General features: G+C 41.4%; 2 protein-coding genes and 1 long non-coding RNA gene across 4 annotated transcripts; all 3 read left to right on the forward strand.

The window, feature by feature from the left end:
- Positions 1–138: 138 nt before the first annotated feature.
- On the forward strand, positions 139–719 carry LOC136429710 (uncharacterized). The gene is made up of 2 exons (XR_010754794.1): positions 139–219; positions 508–719. It is a non-coding gene; the product is annotated as an uncharacterized lncRNA (long non-coding RNA).
- Positions 720–3,598: 2,879 nt separating this feature from the next.
- On the forward strand, positions 3,599–10,714 carry LOC136429683 (fibropellin-1-like). Of its 2 annotated transcripts, none has more exons than XM_066419620.1 (10): positions 3,599–3,737; positions 4,806–5,195; positions 6,648–6,758; positions 7,590–7,703; positions 7,864–8,091; positions 8,850–8,978; positions 9,270–9,389; positions 9,629–9,739; positions 10,295–10,372; positions 10,503–10,714. In XM_066419620.1, exons 1-10 carry the CDS (start codon positions 3,671–3,673, stop codon positions 10,619–10,621), a joined length of 1,467 nt encoding a protein of 488 aa, XP_066275717.1. In that variant the 5' UTR covers positions 3,599–3,670; the 3' UTR covers positions 10,622–10,714. The 2 variants fall into 2 exon arrangements, with proteins under 2 accessions (XP_066275717.1, XP_066275716.1); XM_066419619.1 differs by having other exon boundaries at positions 3,601–3,737; positions 8,847–8,978.
- A 5,315-nt stretch (positions 10,715–16,029) lies between these two features.
- LOC136429162 (fibropellin-1-like) lies at positions 16,030–21,073 on the forward strand. The gene is made up of 11 exons (XM_066419041.1): positions 16,030–16,377; positions 16,928–17,323; positions 17,766–17,882; positions 18,009–18,122; positions 18,299–18,412; positions 18,612–18,836; positions 19,051–19,182; positions 19,609–19,728; positions 20,145–20,258; positions 20,370–20,447; positions 20,870–21,073. The coding sequence occupies exons 1-11, from the start codon at positions 16,311–16,313 to the stop codon at positions 20,980–20,982; spliced, it is 1,590 nt and encodes a 529-aa protein (XP_066275138.1). The 5' UTR covers positions 16,030–16,310; the 3' UTR covers positions 20,983–21,073.
- Positions 21,074–21,088: the final 15 nt, after the last annotated feature.

Raw genomic sequence — 21,088 nt, forward strand, 5'->3', positions numbered from 1 at the left:
GGAGATTAGTTTAGAGGACAATGGAGGACAGGGAGGACTGGAGGAGGAGGGTGACGTTCATCCGTGATACTCTCACGACTCATGATGATGATTATGAGATAAGTTTATTTCACCTTCTTCGATCATCGTTTTGTTCTCCAGATCTAGACCTATGTGCTGAAGTCTCCTGTCCGTTCAACTGGCAGTGTGAAGACCGAGGCAACCATTTCATCTGTCTCGGTAAATTCCACAGTTAGAAGGAATCTCTGCCATAACATTTTTTTTTTTACATATTTACATCTTAGATAATGAATTAACAAGTTTCAGCAGACTATGCTCCCTTTATTTATCGAAGTGACAATTTCTGGTTTCCCTAAAAGTGTTTCAAGATCTGTCATTTTTGTGACCCTTAAGGATGATGTTTTTATAATCATTGTTGCAAGAATTTCGCTCGACTAAATGATAAAAAAGCAAGCTCCAATACATATGTATAGACTATCAACAATTTCCAATGTTCTCTCTATGTAGCCGGGACAACCAGGATGTCTGAGCCTTACCAGTGCAGCAGCGCCTCCTGTCCGGACGGCATGTACTGCAAGGAGGAGGGGCCGGCATCTTTCTCCTGCAGAGCCGGGTAGATTCAGGGTTCGTCCGACGTGAAACTCCTACGTGGTGAAGCAGACTGAAAAAAATGCAAAGCACGTGGGACAAATAAAAGTTAAAGCAAATCGAAAATCGTCCTTTGTTATCTTGACTCGTCTTTTTGTTATAATACCTTTTTTCGCTAGCATGGTATTTGAAAGTTTCTGAGGTGAATCATTAACAAATTTCATCCCCAAATACCGCTGGTCTTTTTTTCGTTCAGTAAGGTCTTCCCCGACAATTTTATAAATTTCCGTTACATACACCATCCTTTATTACCAGTATCTCCTTGAAATGGCAGTTTACACTATTTGAAAAAAAATCAAACTTATCAGATTATACTTACTGGCACAAAACTGGTCTTACAACTTCAGATCAAACGACAACAATCAAGCATTGACATACGTAAACTGTAATAAAGTCACGGGTGTAGTAACAGGTGACATGGTACATGTTACTGTTATATGAGCAACTATTATTTGACTTTGTTGCCTCGCGCCCACACCTCTATACCGGCGTAGGAAGCAGTGGACTTTGCAGTCTCTTGTCAAGAGGCAGGATTTGGTGGACAGGGACAGACACGATGATCTAGGTTATTGAGCTGTGTGTGTGATTTACCGTTTGTGCTTTGAGTGATAAAAGCTATAGTTTTAAGCCCCTATTTCACCGCACCCGCGACACGTTGGCGACCTCGCTGCGACCGAGCGATTTGGCAGCGCGCTCAATGAGTTTCGTTGATGAAAAACGAAGCTTTTTACGTTTTTGTGTGTGTTCGTGTGTGTGTGTGTGTGTGTGTGTGTGTGTGTGTGTGTGTGTGTGTGTGTGTCTTAGTGTGTGTGTCTTTTGTTGTCGACGTACGTTTTGCGTGATATATTCACATCATAAAGGCAAGGGTAACACAAATCCAGTTTAGAATGCAGCGAGGTCGCCAACGTGCCAACGTGCCGCGGGTGCAGTTAGATAGGGGCTTTGGTGACACATTGCAGAATGGGGTCTGCGGTTGGATACATGGTGACACTGTTATATTCTATAGTGCTCTATGCTATTTGACTTAGGTATCAATCAAAGATTCTTCACCTTAGCAAGGATAATGCAATCAACCCCATCGTGTATATGGGAACCAGGCGTTGAAACGCAGCTGCGTTATTCTGATCGAGTAGGCATTATATGAAAAGGCGACCCAGAGGACGTTTCAAACCTATAGCATTTCGGCCGGTGTACAGCCAAATTATTGAGCTACCAAATACGTGAGTGGGGAGTTGTCCGGTATACGCAAGAGGAGCACCTGTGTGGAGTTAGGGCTGGGGTCGCTCGGGGGAGGGGAAGATTTACAAGTAGAGTTAGGGTTAAGATAAGGGCTAGGGTTAGGATTTGGATTAGGGAAAGGGTTTTGAGTTATTGTTAGGGTTAGGGTTAGACTTTTACTTGAATATTACCACGTCCAAAGAATGTTTTGCTCTGAGAGTACTTTTCTCACATACATTGGACCCCCCACCAAGTGTCGTGCTCGTGTGCAGTAGCTGACCTCTCACGTATTTAGCAAGCTCATGAATTTGGCTTGACAACGGCTACACGTTCTGAAGAAGACTCCAAGCTACCCTTGATAATGTGGGGAAACGCAATAATGAATAGCTACTACATCGAGTAGTCTATGTGTTAATTGAACAACAGTAAAACAGCGAACTGGAATATTAAATAATGGGCGTTTCAAGAAGGAGCTAATTTAAGTCACAAAATAAGTAATACAAACTTTCATGACGATATCATATTCCTTAGAGAAAGACATAACATCTTACATAGAAGCCAAATGCTTGTTATCAAACGGTTATTGGCTTGGTAAAATTTACTTATGGCGTTCATATGTTGTTCCACCAGGTTCTTCTAGATGCCCCTCTCTCCAGCAGCCGGAGGGAACTATGGACCGTTATAGACTCCTGACGTACGTGTGCCAACAGGCGGGTTAGCGGGTCAGGGTTTGTTGGAGTAGCGGCTGGGTCATCGAAATAGTTTATTGATTTGTAGCTCCATCGTCTCAAAGAAATTTGCCCAATAGACTAAATTAAATCCCTTAGCCATTTTGGTGTTCCAACGTGTATGATGGGGTATATTAGGGATGTATTTTGTATTAATGCTAAGCTACGAGTCTCTACAAATTAAAAACTTTTTACCAGGGATGACACGGTACATGAGCTCAAAATATTTTGTTGGCAACAGCGCCATTCAGTCTACCAGCAAGGTTGCACGTCAGTATGCTGTTTGTTTGTAAATACTGTATTCTGAATAAACCTTTCCTCATTTTGGTTAGAATAAGCCAAAATCACCCCCTCACAAGCAATATTGACCATTCCAAATGTTGCCTTTGACCTAGTTTGGTTATCATACCAAACACACAACAGTCGGAGATACCAAAAGGGTTAAAAGAAATAACATCATAATTGAATGAACGCAAGTGACTGAAATTCGCACAGTCGTATAGCTTATGCTCCTGCGTGTAAAATGTATTCAAATATTACCAGTACAGTAACGTGTGTGAAAACCTGGCACATTTGTGTTATTCAAAATACGCCACAACACGACTGCCTGCGTTGCTCTGTTACAACATATATTGATCGAATGATGCCTTTTTTCCGACCGTAGGAGGGTTTGTAAACCGTTACAGGCTTCTGAAGTACGTGTGTCAACAGACAGGTTAGCGGGTCAGGGTTTATTGGAGTTGTGGCAGGGCCATAGAAAGTTTGCAGGAAAAAGACTATAAGCACTGTGTATGTGTGTCTTTGTTACATCATCAATTTGATAACACACTGCTTCAGATATCGAGTGTGGTACTCTCACCTGTCTATTTTCCATATGACGTATTCTCCTCCAGATGGGGGTTCTTGTGGATTAATATAGCCTGGTCAAAAAACAGGTCAAAAACTTTGTCTCTAGAAAATATTAATAGCGCCCGTTCCTACCGGTCAGCTGTGTGGTTCCCATGGCCTTGGTGTACAGTATAAATTGCCGCGCACAGAACGAGCCTCACACACTGTCCAGATTCTGGACTCACCATATGGCAAAGATGGGGAAGTTTCTGCTCTTCTTCGTGGGTTTGATCGCCTGGCCGGACCCGTCAGTAGGTGGGTATGACATGTACGTTAATTTCCTCACAAGGTGACGTCAGACCTGTTAACTGCTATTTTTGGATTATCTGCTCTTGATTTCTTAACTAAATATTAAACATAAATGGAGCAGGATGTTCAACCACAGGGTTCTGTGTTCTTGTTGTAGCCTTTACAGTTTATCAAAGACAATAGAGAAACAGACTTACAACAGATGCTAGAACAAAGGTGCTACAGAGAAGGGAATATGGGGAAAGGACATTGAATGAATTATCATTTATTGTACAAGAACATAAGATTGATTGTGTCGCCATTACCGAATCTTGTATCGGGACTACTATTGAGACGATTGGCATTGTATTATAAGATTTTCAGTCCCCATACGCCGTCACAGAAACAGAAATGGTGGGGGGTTGTTGACGTTTTTGATCGCATTGCGTTTGAAAGACGAGCTGACATTGGATGTTCCTCTGTTTAATGTATTTGGTTGGAACTCAGTGTTGGATACTTAGTTCATTCTTGTTTTGTTTCATAAAATTGTCAATGGCCAAGCTCGATAGTATTTAACAGATCTGATACCACCTGTGGTTTCCGAAACAACATTGTATAACCTTCGTATCAGATGAAATGTCAGTTTGTAATAGTAATTGTTTACAGGAAATCCTTAAGTTATATGAAACTCAGCTATGGAACTCTCTTGATTCTAATTTTCGTACGTTAAACACAACACTCCTTTGTTTAAAAGAAAAAAAAATATTTGGTCGAATCTGGACGCTCTGCTGTTGTAACGTATTTCAATATGTCAAGGCCAAGATATACCTGTGTCCGTCTTACATGTCTCCACATTGGCACCTGTAGTTTAACCCTATCTAGACTGGTTTTCTTTGGGATATCTGGGACGGGTTGGGGAGGGGGGCTCTTTCCCCCCTTCATAACATATGCATTTCCAGCAAATTTTTCTTATTGCACAGTCAGTATTAAGTACGTTTTCTCTATCATAGGTAATTGGTTGACGTACGAAAATGAATTGTTAAGGCGTCCATAAAACGCTTAAAACATTCATTGGTGATTTTATATTCTTTTAAGGCCAGGAATACCTGACGACGGTGGGCAACTTGAATTTTTTCAAGGTCCAGGTCTCAGGACAGATGACCAATGCGAACGTCAAGGCCACGTGTGAAGCGGCGGGGATGAGGTACCCGTGCCACAACCTAGGTACAGGTCAGTGCACCCAGTGGTGGACCTCAGACTGCATCACGCTTGACGCGCTTGACGGTACCCACTGTAATACCCTATGGGCCCTCTCGGCAAACTTGTGTGGAACTGAGGACCCTCGATACTGCCAGCCCCTTGATGACACCTTTCTGAACATCCCCCACTGGCAGAGTGATGACAGCGCTTACGGAGTGGACTACGAGACTCACAGCTACAACCTGGAGGGAACAGACTACAGCAACAAGTATACCGTATGTGCAGGTGAGATTGCATTATTGGTGTTCTTTCGCCTTGGACAAAACGGTATAAAATGCTGACTATCAGAATAGATTGAATAACCCTGATTAATTATATTCAGCCACCAAGATGCTCTGTATATAACTTAAATCTTTTTTTAAGTCTCCTTTCAGTTTTTCAGTTGTTTTTACTGGTCTTATTTTGCATAAGTTCGCCGTATTTGTGATCACTGACTATATGCTGATAAGGAAGGTAACTTAACCAAGTTCATGCACATAGCTGTCAGCTGCATTCAAAACATATGTGTACATATTCATTTCTTGTTTTGCCGAAAAATAGAATTTTGACAATAATGACAGTAGCGCTGAGCATTGGGTCACTTCTCTAGACGGCCTGGCCCTAAAATATACGACCTGTGCCAAGCAGAGATACAACTATCATACACATAAGAAATGTAACTTGATTAAACACTAAAAATTTGCGTCTGTAAATGTTTTTTAGTAGAAAACCAACCAAAGAAAACAACGTAAACATTGCTGTCGTCTGACGACATTTTTTTCCCGCCTTTTTTTCTGGCCGCGATGGCCGGTGCCCACGTGGCGAAACGATTCAACGCCCAGCGTGGTCCAGAGATTTTGTTACGCTCTAACATATGATTGGTACCGTCTATGAAAAGAAAATTGAATAAAGAGATGGCGAAGATATTTTCCAATAAGTAGAAGGAGTGTTGTTAATGTATACAGTGTCATTTTTTTCGGAATGATTTTGTCAGTCGGGCCGCATTCAATACGTACATCGAGCCACGCACACAGTACGTTGTAGCCTATTTTCCTTGAAAACATGAGCTGGGATGAGCTAGAAATGTAGAGCTTTTAGTATAACGTCTAGCAAAACGTGACAATTCTCCAGGCAAAGGAAAGCTAGAATATAGTAGACTACAAGCCTCATTTATATCTTCTTAATTTCATTTTCATTAATTCGAAGCCGAGCAAAACTAAAAAAGCGTAGCACTAAATCAGAACGTACATTCACGAAGACGTCTCACAGCGTTTTCCGCTTGCAACTTGGAGTGTAAAGGGATCATGAACCTTATGAATGCATTTCTTGTCCAAGTATGTTCTTTCGATGAATGTGTTCAAAATTCATTCATTAAAACCTGACCACTCTCTGGCAACCAGCGATAGAGCGCCGTGAGTTCCAGCGCGTACAAAACGTGCGATGCTAAGGCATTTCCCGTTAGTACTGTTCACTTTTTTGTACAAGATTTGTGTTCTTCATCACGATATCTCAGCGGAGAGTGGAGTCATTTCCGTCTCACCTCACCTCACCTATCCCTTGACCTCTTCTGGGGTCGTTGGGGTACCATGAATAGATCCTCCACCATCCTTCTCCACCTCACTCTATCTTATTTTCCGTCTATGGTAGCAATTTACCATAATTTCTGTGCGTGCTGTTTTTCCTGTTATTACTCACTAGAAATTGACGACTGCAAGTCCTCCCCATGTGCACACGGAACCTGCAATAACAACGTTGGAGGCTACAACTGTAGCTGTGACAACGGCTGGGAGGGGACCGACTGCGATCAAAGTGAGGAATTGCGCCTTCATTTCCCATCAATCAATCATTCGCAGGCATCAGTGTCTGATGCATGGCGGCTGCAGACCATCCTCGTTAAACCAGGACCCATATCGCTCCACGTTACATCAGTCGCGGAATGGGCCCTGGTAAAAAGCTTCGCCACATATGGTTATGGCAGGTCGACGAGACTTGGTCATGAATAATTAATGAGCTGACCTTATTTGGCACAAACGGCAGTTGTAGCTCATGAATAATTAATGAGCTAGCCGTAACACGTAACATGATTGGTCGATAGCTTCCCAGCGTTCTTTGCGCGTTGGCTTCCGATGAGAGGAAGCAAACCCTCTGATTGGCTGAAGCTGTTTTGGTGGCGACGTCGTCATAACCATATGTGCCGAAGCTTTTTACCAGGGCCCATTCCGCGACCGATGTAACGTGGAGCGATATGGGTCCTGCTTTAACGAGGATGCTGCAGACATGCATAGGGCTCGCCAGGCTGGTCTGCTCTCGGCATAGGCTCTCCATTTGTTTCTGGTGACTCCCAGCCCCTTCATTTCCCATGCCAGAGTTTATTATTGCCCCTATAGTTCTAAACAATATTCATACAAACAGCCTGATAAGGTATATCATTTTTTGTAAAATTAAAATCAAGGGTTGAAAATAAAAGTAGCGGTTAAACCACGTTCAAAACTTAACAAATGGACAGTATCTTAAGTTATAGTGCATGGAAATAAAATCATTTCTAATTAAGTGTACGTTGATATCTTTTAGTTTTTAGATACAAAATTCAGAGTTTCAACTGTCTAATTTTACTGCTTGTTTTCTTTTTGCAATTTTCAGTTATGGACGACTGTGCCAGCAGTCCTTGTTGGTTCGGAGGGACTTGCGTGGATGGGTTCAGAAACTTCACCTGTATCTGTCCGAAGGGTTTCGAAGGAAAAAAGTGTGAAATCGGTAAAACATTGTTTTTTTTTGCAAACACCAAGTACATGCACTGTACTAGTGACATACAATCTATTTGGATATTACATTTCGTACCTAGACTTTAACTTAAAAAATACTTGTATCGTTCTCATTTTTCTTGAATGCTGAATATGATCACATCTGTTTACAGCTGCATTTTCCGGACAATGCTACCAGTTCTCGGCCGAAGCTCTCTCCCACACTGAGGCTCAGCGGGCCTGCAGTACCGAGAACGGTCACCTGGCGGACGTGAAGGACGGGCAGCAGCAACTCTTCATCACTGATGGCATTGCGACCACGACTGGGAACTCCAGCTGGCTCGGGATGAAGCTGGAGCCAGTTTACACTGTCAAGTACAGCGATGGTTCGGTTGCCCAAGGTCCGTGTACAGATTTCATTGATTCCAAACTTCGTCTTATGTATATATTCTCGCCTGCAGTGACGGCTCGGTTGTTCAAGGTTTGTGTACAACTAATCTTAATCTGGCAATGGCAATTACTTATTTGCATGTTTTTGCCCCCATGGTCTAAATGCAGTAAATAAACTATTTCTTCAAAGACTAAAGGTAAAATCTCATTACCTGCATTGTTGATAGAGAACAAGGTTGCAGACAAAGCATTCATGTATAAAAAGGTAATGCTACCATTACATTGTATGCTCGGCACTTTCTTTTTACAACACAAGGAATTAAAGAAGGCCTAGTGCTCGTTCCATGAGATTACAACAATGAGTTTGGTATCATAAGAAAGGAGAAACCAGAAGCTTTCCAGTGATATCTAAAACATTGAAATTGATAAAGAAGCAGAGGAAATAAGATCAGCCAAAGTAAAAATTACAGACTTTATTGTGCTGTTTGGAATCTTACGCCTTGTAGCTAAATACTATTACTCTTCAAAAGTTAGAGGTGATTTCATCCGTAACTATATCAATTGTATTACTACTGCACCAAAGAGTTGTGTTAGCTGTGAATTCAATACCACGACAACATCCACCACAAAGAAATAAAAGCCCCGCTAAAATGAATGCATGAATTACCAAGGTACTTTCAACTTTATGCCAATGTATAGTGTCACGATTTTATCAATCGGCATACATTTGCTCTTACTCTATGTGTATGAACTTTTTTTTCAACAGCAGGTCCCCTACAGATGTCTGCTGTTCAGCCCCCCGCCCATTGTGACTTTTGCGTTGTCCTGGACAGCTCCAACAGCTTTCAAATAGAACCAACATCATGCACGGAACAGCACAACTACGTCTGCCAGTCGGGTAAATTGCAGCCATCTCTTGTTATGCTCGATTACTTTCGATCAATCTATGGGCACCAATGCTGATGCATGGTGACTATAAAGTCTGACATATTTCTCCAGAATTTCCTTTATTTTTATTTTTTTTTAGCACAGGTCGATTTATCAGACTAAAATATGACCTGAAATGTCTATAGCCAGAGTGTGCATAATTGTGCCAAACGCCGCTCGGTGATACTGTTGGTGATACAAACAATATCAAGCCAAACAATATCAAGCCATGACGTGTTTACATTCTTCATCATATTTTCAGATATCGAATCATGTGGATCAAACGTGTGCCAGAACGGCGGAAACTGCACCTCCTGCTTCGGCGAGTCCGTCGTTTTCTGTGACTGTCCTGATGGGTTCGTGGGAAAGTTCTGCGAGATCAGTGAGTATTTGAATCATCAATATATTAGATATCCACTCAGTTCTGATGGACTTTCTGGTTTAACTGGTATCACTTTTGATAATGCAATTGAAATCTTTTCATCTTTATGTTTCATATATATGACCATCATTAATAGGGAACATAGATGTTTAAAGTTTTGATCATTACAATTAATTTGCATTTTCTCAAATGTCTCCCAAATATCTAAAAGTAACAAATCATTTCCATTGTTTTTACAGACATCGCATGCGCCTCCAATCCTTGTCAGAACGGAGGAACCTGCCAGGATGACGTCAACCCTTACAGTTGCAACTGTCCGCCTGGTTACCTCGGGGACAATTGTGAATCAGGTGAGAATAATTGCTTTTTTCTACTTGTGTCGAATAAAATGTATGATTTTTTTCATTTTTTTTTCGTTTTTTTTTTCATTCGCACATATATAAACATCAATAATGAAATAATTGAAAGTATCTAAAAGAACGTAAACGAGGAGAAAAGAAACCCGCATGGCTTATTAGGGACCCTCCTCTATTTACCTTAACAAATGTCAATTATGGTACAAGTGTGGTATGATAAATAACTAGCAAAGGTATAACAAATGATGACAAGAACATAATGAACAAATATATAACGAGCAATAGATTACTGATAATATATTGCAGATTAATCATAAGAAATTATTATCAACGAAGACCAGAAATATTACAATTATACGTACTCACATAAAACGACAAAATGTTCTGTGTTATAATTTGTGTTGGGGGTCAAACGTTCATATATTCACCGCCGAAGTGATAGAGTATACTAAGTAGTATAGGTTATGATGGTGACAAATCTGTAAAAACAAAAGCTCCCATAGATTGCCCACACGAGACGCGCGTTTGTGTTTGTTGTCTCTGCCTCAGACGTAGACTGGTGTGCCCTTGTGACCTGTCCGTTTGACTGGACCTGCCAGGATGACGGCACCAACTTCACCTGCCTCGGTAAGTAAACCACGTGGACTTAATTTCTAAAAATTATTTTGTTATGTTTTGTTTTGTTTATATCAAGATGGATTGTGGAAAATGCAAAGGGAATATGCATGAATCCTTTCCAATATTCTCTTTCTCAAAGTTTCTGAAGCCGGCAGCACCAGGCTGGCGGAGCCCTATGCGTGCAGCAGCGCCTCCTGTCCGGACGGCATGTACTGCAAGGAGGAGGGGCCGTCATCTTTCTCCTGCAGATCCGTGTGACCTCCGTGGCCATCTTACCTGCAGAACGTATTCAGCACACAAGAAATAATGACAGGACGTTAAAAAGAATAAAAGATGCACTAATGCCTACAATTTCTTAGTCATCTTTATCTGTCGTTTTAGCTTGGAATTATATATAGAATTAACATTGAAATAACAGTTTTTCTCACCTGTGTGCCCAGAAAGAGTAAAATGCAAAACATAAGAAATGGATAATGATTTCTGTGATATCTGACTTTGGGACGCAATGTGCCACATAATTAGGTCAAAGGACAACTTCACACAGTTCAGATGCAGAACTTCTAGATTTAGAAATACTACCTTACCTTTTAGCGTGGACTTATTGAATGAATTGTAGTTTTTTTTTAATGAAGTGTAGTGTTACAATGTTATTGTGCGAAGTGTACAGTCATTGAACGAATTTTAATGTATCATGTCTCATACACCAATTCAGCCTACAAGGCTGCGATGGTATGTGTGTTGCAAATAAACCAGTCATATATAATTGTTTTGACTTTCAAACCGAACTAGAAGCTTTAATTAACATATACTGCATAGATTACACAATTACTGCGGGCATACAACGATTAGTATTTTGTTATATTAAAATCATTCACAAATCTTTGTAATTTTTTTACGGAAGCACTTTGTCGATGTCCATTCGATAAAATTTCGTTTGTCAAGGTCAAAAACATTTTTTTGGGGTAGGTATTGGGCTCCGTGCTGACCCAATTCGTGCCGGCCGCGGTCGCGTTGGACAGGTGGTCGCCTTGAGCAGGAAGTTTAATGCTTGTGCCTATAGGGAGAATTTTCGGGACCGAGAAAAAGCGGTCGCCATCGCCAGGTGGTCAGGTTGAAAAAGTGGCCGTCTATGCCTTTAATTATGATAGGTCAATAATTAACAATGGCCACTGTAAAAAGGCTATCTTTTAAGAATCACATATAGGAAACATGGCTTTCTCTAGATAAGCTGCACCCTGCGCTTAAGCTTATTTTGCTACAGAGAAACAAGAACTGTATAAATCGTATAGCATTTTTGATGCTAGGGAAACGTTAATCGCACGCTGACATTTGCTAAAAATACTGAATAATACCTCTATAATCTTCGCTTTGCTGCCCCGACGGCTTACTAAGCTATGGGCGAGAGTGAGTGAGTTAGTGAATCTATGTGAACGGACTTCCCTACGTACAACCACCATTCAAAGTGCTCGTTTAGTGCAAATATTTTATACAACATGCTAACGAATACTTCTTTGTGATCTTTCTGGTATAAGCAAATGGGGTTGAATTCATAACGTTTGGAGTTGGATTGAATACAAAGAAAGTTTGTGCATCTGAAAACAATGTCCTATGTGATTTTTAGTATGCTATTCGCGCAATATATCATTCAAAATACGTTACATTGTCACAACCAACCTGGGCTGTTCATCGATCGAATGACGTTTTCTCCGGCAACCGGAGGGATCAGTAGACCGTTATAGACTCCTGAAGTACGTGAGTCAACAGGTAGGTTAGCGGGTCAGGGTTTGTTGGAGTAGCGACAGGTCATCTTAAGTTTATACGCAACATCGGTGATGTAGACCGCTATACACTCCTAATGCTTTGGTCCCATTTCTAACCCGGGGCCGGACCGGGCAGCTTGTGGGAACGAAAAATATGATATAAAATGTCACAAAAGACACAAAACGTTAACAAATTATTCCTAACCATATATTGTGTACATGAATCTTTTTTCATATGCCTTTTTTTCGCAAACAGCCCGGCCGGGCCCCGGATTGGAAATGCATGGGACCAAAGCATTTTTAAAAGTATGTGTGCCAACAGGTTGGCGGGCCAGCGTCTATTGGAGTAGAAGCAGGGACATCGACAGAGTTTAAGATCGATCTGTATCTCAGTTGCTTGAATTAAGGCATGGGCACAGGAGACAAGATCAGATCTTTTTTTTTTACAAGTACACTGTTTAAAATCTATAATGTGTAGATTATTTCAAAGGAGCGTTTTGCAAGATAGCTATTGAGTAACATGTTTGGAGCGTCTGGAGCTGAATGGAACTTTCCAGATCTTGCCAATCTAACGAGTATGTGTACTTGAGTTGTTTGGTATTATTGGTAAATGAGGTTCAAAATGATGCATTTGGAGATAATTGTATTATTCAAAAGAAATCAGATTTCAATTTGAAAAATAACGCAAAAGATATAACAATTGGCAAAGGCTTGAACTTAAAACAGACGTAGGGAATTTGCTTTTATCAAGAGTTGTCAAAATGAGGGGAAAAGATGCGCCTATGAATCCATGTCGTACTTTGATATTGAGTCTTTTCTTCCGCGCGATTAAATCATCTAAAACAGGTCACAACATGACTGCCATAGCTGCTCTGTCCCAACCTGTGTATTGATGGAGTGACGGCAAACGGAGGGAGCAGTAGACCGTTATAGACTCCTGAATAAAATAATAGTATTATTAATATTAGTAGTAGCTTGTAGGATGAAGCCTTCAGTTTGCTCTATCAATGAGGGAATAATCCACAGCATCATGGATCGACTGTGCCCCTCATCCGCCTGTCTATTTCCCAGATGACGTATTTACCGGCAGGCGGAGGTTGTTGTGCACCAATATAGCCTGATGAAGTAGGTTAGTCCACAGACAGGGTTAGGGGTCATGGTTGGTTGGAATAGTGGGAGGGACATGGAAAGGTTACAGGTAACGTTGGCAGCGTTTGGGCAATGACAAGTCCAGCGTATGTGACTAACAACAGCTGTAATGTTAAAAGTGCAGAAATAACATATGGAACACGAAGAATAAGATGAGGGGTAAACTCAAAATTGCCGTGTGACATGCAACAGAGGCTTGACTAAGCTCTTTATACTGACCGTATCCGTTTGGTCTAATAAGGTTTCTGGTGTATTTCAACAAGGTTTCGCTGCACAAGGGGAGACTTTTAAAGGTGTCTATTGAAAAACTTAACGATTGTTTTTAATTTTTCCATTCGCGTGGTCATATCATTCAAAATTAGCTACTACAAGACTACCTGCACTGCTCTGTCACAACTTGTGCATCGATCGAGTGATGTTTTCTACGGCAGCCGGAGGGAGTTGTAGACCGTCATAGACTCCTGAAGTACGTGTGACAACAGGCGGGTTAGCGGGTCAGGGTTTTGTTAGAGTAGCAGCAGAGTCATGAAAAGTTTACATTTACAGGTAGCATTTTCAGATCTTGGCATGGGACTCGTTTGATTTTTTAACCAAACGTGTCAATGAATATGTTTTGATCATTTAGATTCGAACATATGTATTACGAGATACACATCACAACATAAGCTGCTCTGTCACAACCTGTGCATTGATCTAATGATGTTTTCTCCGGCAGCCGGAGGAAGCAGTAGACCGTTACAGACTCCTGAGGTACGTGTGTCAACAGGCGGGTTAGCGGGTCAGGGTTTGTTGGTGTATCTCCTGGGTCACAGAAATTAACAGGTACAATTAGTATAGTGCTTTTGGCTCGTTTTAGATATTGATCTTGTTAACGACTCTCCGTTCGGAAAAACATTATCATACTATACCTGTAAAAGTGATTTGGAGGCTTTTGACATTCTTTGAAAGCCCAAAATGTTCACAAGTGTAGCTTAAATGCCTTGTTATTATGATTTGTATGTATCATGTCACTTTCATAGTTTCATTTCATTTCTTCATTTAAACTTGTCATTGTCGTCGACGTCGTCATCATCATCATAATTGAGTTGCAATTGGTACCTAAATGTGGTTACTGTGCATAAAAATTCACGTCTTTGTTAAATCAAACGGAATAATGCACTGCGTCAGAGATTGCCCCGGGCCCTCTTATACACCTGTCTATTTCCAAACACGCAAAATCTAATGCAAAACAATTCACATTGATATATTGTAATTGTCGAAAACACGATAATTATTATATGACTGAATATATGACTATATATCCTGGCGTCGTCACAAAATAATGGACTGTGGACTCTCTATGTTCTTGGTTCAACAGGCAGGGGTCGAGGGTCAGCGCGTGATAGACACCATACGTCAGGTCATTGAACTATTTGTGCGAACTGCTGTTTGAGTTTTGAGAAAAAAAAGGTTTTGACTATAGATTTCAGGACGCCTGCCTTGAAGAGATGCATGGAAAATTCTAATTGTGGTCCTATGCTTCATTAAAAACGTTTCATGATTATTCCCATAAATAAGTACATAGTAATGTAGCAACCGCTAGCGTGTACATGGGAACCAGTCGTTAAAACCCAGAGTTGACATAATATGATACAGCGACATACAGGACATCTTAAACTGCAGCATTTCAGCCTGCTACGTGTAGCTTAAGAAGACTCCGATTTACCCTTGACTATGTTGGAAAACGCCATAAAGAAGCAACATATTTGTCTCATGTGGGGTGAACAGACTCCGTAGAGTATTCTACATGTACTGTTTAGAAAGCAGCAAAACGGAGAACCAAAAGGATTAAAGAATGGGAATTTTAACAAGAAAGTAATTTAAGTCACAAAATAAGTAATGCAAACTTCAACACCATATTCCCTAGGAAAAAACGCTGTCACCTCGGCGATGGTTTTGGACAGGTCCAAAACAATCGCCGTGAGATCGCCGAGGAAGGCGATGGGATCAAAGGGCCGCAGCAAGGGATCAAAGGGCCGCAGCGAGCGCTCAAGGATTGAATGGTCTTATCTGTAGTTCAAACTTATTTCATTCTTGAAGTGGTGTATCTTGAATTTCTAGGAATTTTGTGGTCAAATCATAGTTTTGCTCATGGGTGATACAAATTGACGAATAACTACAACTACTTGCTTCCATTCAAATCAAAATCCTTCCAATTCTTAATGTCAGTGGTTCAAAAGGCGTTTCAAAATCCTGTGATTTACGTTTCTGATATAGCGAAGAATGATCAAATATATTTATTGCAAACAGTGTGCATGACAGACAACACAGAAAAAACTAGTTGAACTTATATATAACTTAAGACACACACTGAGCGACCATGCAGCGACCAAAATTGAATCTGTTTTCCCCTTGATTTTATCATTCATATATGATGCAAGAGGTGAAGGTTTGACTGAGAAGACAAAAAAGCACACAAAACATTTAAAAAATTCGTTCGTTATCTCTGGAATTAATTGAGGGATCTGTGAAATCTTTGGTCGCTCATAAAACGTTGCTGACATTTGACATTTTGGTCGCGCTAAGAGCGCGCAAGGGTCGCCGTAGAGATTCCACTTGAGCACATTTTCCAGGAGTTCGGCACTCTCACGGCGATCTGGACAACTTTAGGTCGCCGTGAGATCGCCGTGAGATCGCCGTCCCAGTGGAATGGGGGCCTAACTGACAGAGAATACAGACGCTATATACAGTATTTAGAGGTTCATTGCATCGGGAAAATTCCCCTAGCTCTTTTCGACAAGCACAATGAACAGTGGACCACGGCTTAACGTCCGGTCCTAATAGGGACTGCGACCCTTTCCGGTAGCGTGCATGTCGGGTGAGCGACACAGCCGGGATCGAACCCGGGGCTTCTAGTTCCAGAGGCAAGATCGCTAACCACTGGAATACGCACGCTACCACAGCTGTGTGGTTCCCATGGCCTTGGGACAAGGCATAAACTGCATCGCACCGAACATAACAAGCCACACACATTATATAGTCTGGACTCAACCCACCATATGGTAGAAATGTGGAAGTTTCTGCTCTTCGTCGTAACCTTGATCGCTTGGACGGACTTGTCAGTAGGTGGGTATGACATGTATGCTTATTTCCTCAGGACAATTAGCATATCAGGCAACAGAATTTCTAACTATTATCAAGTACTAATATCATGTATGTATTAAAGAATTATCATCGAGCTGAACAAACATCATTACTGTCAGATCAGCTTTAATGCAGTTTTAGCTAAGCTGGTGGTATGTGATAGACCAATTCTTGCTGTAGATAGGAGTAGTTCATCAAATTCTCGTTTTATTTGTTTATTTGCAAGTATGCATAATTTATTACGGGTAGGGGAGAAATGTTAACAAAGGCATTGATATACGAGAAAACATACACAGTTGATTATTTGTTTCCGTATTTCAAGTGTGCGCTTAAGTCTGAGGTTACGCTTCCATCTGTTTTGTCACACAAAAGCACGTTGTTAAGGAAATAAATAACAATTCTTGATAGTTCTAGCTCTTCTGTTTCCTAATAAATCCTATATTTAAAACAAAAATCATGATGATGTGGCAAACTGAACAGATTCAAGTTGTAACCTTTGAAACATTAACCGGTGATTTTGCACTCTTCTAAGGCCAAGAATACCTGACCACGATCGACACCTGGAATTTTTACAAAGTCCAGGCCTCAGGACAGATGACCGGCGCCAACGTCAAAGCGACCTGTCAGGCAGCGGGGATGAGGTACCCGTGCGTCTGGTCAGGAAGAGACGGTTGTACATACAGCAGCTACTGGACCTCAGACTGCATCACGTACGACGCCGCCGGTGTCAGCTGTTATACCCACAAGGTCCTCTCGGCAAACCTGTGCGGAACTACTGACGGGGCCGGCAGCAGGTGTCAGCCCCTTGATGACACATTTGTGTACATCCCTGGCCGGAGTGATGACAGCGCCTGGGGAGTGGACTACGAGACTCACACCTACAACCTGGAGGGAGCAAACTACAACAACATGTACGCCCTGTGTGCAGGTGGGGGCGTATTATTGGTGTCGCTTATTTTCACGCTGGACAAAATTGTAGAATTTCGAATCATCAATTTACCCAAATCAGTTATCGTTTTTCAACAAAGACCCTATTTATATTACTGAAAAGAAACATAGTCTCTTTTTTTCTCTTTTCACTTTAAATGGAAAGTAGGAACGAGCCGTAAAGCGAAAGGTAGTTATTCCGGTCGGCAAATCTACGATTCAAAATGACAAGGAGCATGACCCTACAGCTAGTCTTAATTCTGGGAAGCTTGTGGCATAACTTTTCTTTTCCATCTCGTTACACTGGCCATGGATCCCTCTGAGTGAAAAATAGGCTTCAGAAGAAAATGAACAGATGTACTCAACAAATAGCAACGGTTAATCGAAAATAACTACCCTGAATTTCTCCATTTCCGAACCTAACCTCTTCTGAAAAAAAATAGTTGCAGATATAGACGAGTGCATCAGCGCCCCCTGTCAGAATGGAGCTACATGCCAGAACAGGATGAACAGTTTCACCTGCCAGTGCGCACCTGGTTATACTGGGACTTTCTGTGAAGGTAAATTTCTACGTAAGGTATACCCTTAATACTTTACACAATGTGATCAATTAGCATTGTCTAATTACACAAGGATAGCTGCATCCATGGCTTGATCGCTTCCAAAACGTTTTGATACTCTTACAGATATAGACGAGTGCATCAGCGCCCCCTGTCAGAATGGAGCTACGTGTCAGGACGGGGTGAACAGCTTCATCTGCCAGTGCGCACCTGGATATACTGGGACCCTCTGTGAAACAGGTAGGCTCGTAACGTGGGTTGAAATAAAACTTAGTTGTAACTTGGACCTTTATAATGCCATTGCAATTTAGCAATAGTTACATGTATGTATAATGTATACATATATATAACAACTGATTTGACACTTTCGTGTAGCTGATAAAATGTGAGCCTCGCTCCGTGTTTTATTGTCGCAGATATCGACGATTGCGCGAGCAGCCCATGCTGGCTGGGAGGGACCTGTCTGGATCACGTGGGCGGCTACAGCTGTGTCTGTCCTAAAGATGCCACGGGAAAACACTGTGAAACAGGTATCATGTCTTCATTCCTTACATAAAAGCAGCTTATTTATAATATGCGTAGAGAATGTTGATGTAGACTAGCCACAAAGTTTATTCTCCTTCGTCTTTCATTGAAAAGATATATTACGATAATCTAACTTAGTTGAAATTGTCCTTTGGAGGGTGGGAAAATACATCGTAAAGTTCATCTCCGATGTTTTGATTCCAGTGGCCTTTGCCGGAGAATGCTACGAGTTCTCAAACGATGCCGCTACCCACATTGAGGCGAAACAGGCCTGCCAGGCTAAGAACGGAGACATGGTGGATGTGACCGATGACGGACAGCAGCGGTTCCTCGCCGACACAATTGCATTCAGCAGCGGCGTGTCCAACTGGCTGGCGATGAAAGCTGCACCATTGACCATTCTATACAGCAATGGCTCTCCATTTTCAAGTATGATTGCAGTACCTTTAAGTTATTAACATCAAACCAAATTTCAGTCTACTTATGCTGTACATGTTTTTATATCTTAATACACTCAGCTAACAGCCAAGTTTAACGTTTGAACTCAATATTTACCGGAGCAAAATTGTTGTCCGACATAGACCTCTGTGTGCTTATATTTCAAAGGCTGTTACACATCTTCATTAGCTGATTCTTTTAACAGCAGCCCCCTTCCAATGGTCTGCCAGTGAACCCGCCGCTCCCTGTGACCTGTGTGTTCTCCTGGACAGCTCCGACAACTTCCTGGGAAAGACAGCTCCGTGCACGGAACAGCACAACTACGTTTGCCAGTCTGGTACGTTAGTTGCAATTGTTATATTTCATCACATGAAAGCCATCACAAGACAAATTGCATTGCATTTTTGTACGACCCGTAGAAGTCAGATATTTTAGTCATGGCCCCCGATATGCTTGCGCCCTAGGCCTTCTGGTCCGTTTTTGCATTGGCAACACGGTACCAGCGACTTGAATGACAGTCTTTTCAGTCGTGGGCTAGTTGGTTGTCCAGCCTGTAGTTTCGGGGGCTAATGCGAATCAATTTTTCATTTCTTACTTCACTTTCCATCACACAACCGTCAGTGTCTCCTTCTCCTCAGCAAACTGTCAACGTTCGAAGGTCACATTTTTAAGACGATGCTTAAGTAATTAAAATTCTTGAAAAACAGTTAGCAATTGGTAGTCAAATGAACAATGGAAAATAATTAATTATCCTCCGTTTCAGCTCTGAAATTATGTGAGCCAAACGTCTGTCAGAACGGTGGGAACTGCACCTCCTGTTTCGCCGAGACCACCATCTTCTGCGACTGTCCTGATGGGTTCGGGGGAAACCTCTGTGAAATCAGTGAGTATTATGTCGTCTAATCTCATCTCATTTCCGGTTGTTAAGAATGTTGCAAAGGTGCCTATAGAATACAAAATATAACGCCTGGGTATCATCTGTGTCAGAGTTAGGAGCCCAACTTTTACTCATTACCGCTGGGCGTACTTGTAAGCAACTTCTTTGAAGGTAGAGTAAAAAACTTTGAAGTGTAGCGGGTACGCCTTAATGTTAGTTTGTCAAAGGTTGAATTTCATGGCTATATCCGGGGCAATTATTTGGAAGATAGCTGGAGTATTATACCAAGGTCGGAAGTGATGATAAACATCCACCAAGACTGAAAAAAATACATGAAATTGAAAATCGCGCATTCTAATCTCTGCAAATAATTGTATTTTTCGTACTTATACTTATATTTAAATTAAAACATATCTGAACAGACATCGACGAGTGTGCATCCAACCCGTGCCAATATGACGGAAGCTGTCAGGACGGTATCAACTCCTATAGCTGCGCCTGTCTCAGTGGATTCCAGGGCGCCAATTGTGACACAGGTACGATTGTATAGCACGTATACTTTCTTCAACTCTTACAAAGAAAATGCTATAGCCATCAGAGCTTTACCATACAAAAAAAATTACAACTTTTCCCTCATCTCTGTTTAGCTCCGGGCTGGTGCTCCCAAGTCCAATGTCCATATGGTTGGACCTGCGAAGATCAAATCTTTTACTTCCTCTGCACTGGTGAGTAGAGATTTTGCTATATTAAGACTGATTAGAGTCTAGAAATTGTGCCATACATGTAAACATTTTCTAAAACCCATAACCGACTATATCTAATCGCTAAATTAGCTTATACATGTAAAATCGCTTATACATGTATGGTGACATTGACATTTTGTTTTAAGTTGACGAATTATCCCGACAAGTCAATAACAAATAAAATGATTTAATTTTCAAATTAACGAAAAAGGTGTAACAATTGAAATTTCGAAGCCATTAGATTAAGTACAAATGTTTACCTTTTGTACAGGCTCACATAATCTGTATTCTATAGTTTCAAGACCATGGATGGATTTATTCACGAGGTACAATATTTGATATCAAAAGTATAGTTCACCCCAAACACCCGAGTCACTGCTATTAAATTTTGATTGCACATCTAGATCCAGCATCCGCCAACCGGATGGCTCCCTATGAGTGCAGCAGCGCCTCCTGTCCAGATGGCATGCATTGCACCATGGAGGGTGTGGCATCTTTCTCCTGCAAGGCCGAGTAACGTCACAGTCGGTGGATCTCGCAAAACACGCCATGAAATGCTTGCATGGTAGTCACAGCTAGAGGTCATCATTGATGCTGATTTTGATTAAAATTATCATACGGTA

This window comes from Branchiostoma lanceolatum, chromosome 3 (assembly GCF_035083965.1).
Source record: "Branchiostoma lanceolatum isolate klBraLanc5 chromosome 3, klBraLanc5.hap2, whole genome shotgun sequence".
Lineage (NCBI taxonomy): Eukaryota > Metazoa > Chordata > Leptocardii > Amphioxiformes > Branchiostomatidae > Branchiostoma > Branchiostoma lanceolatum.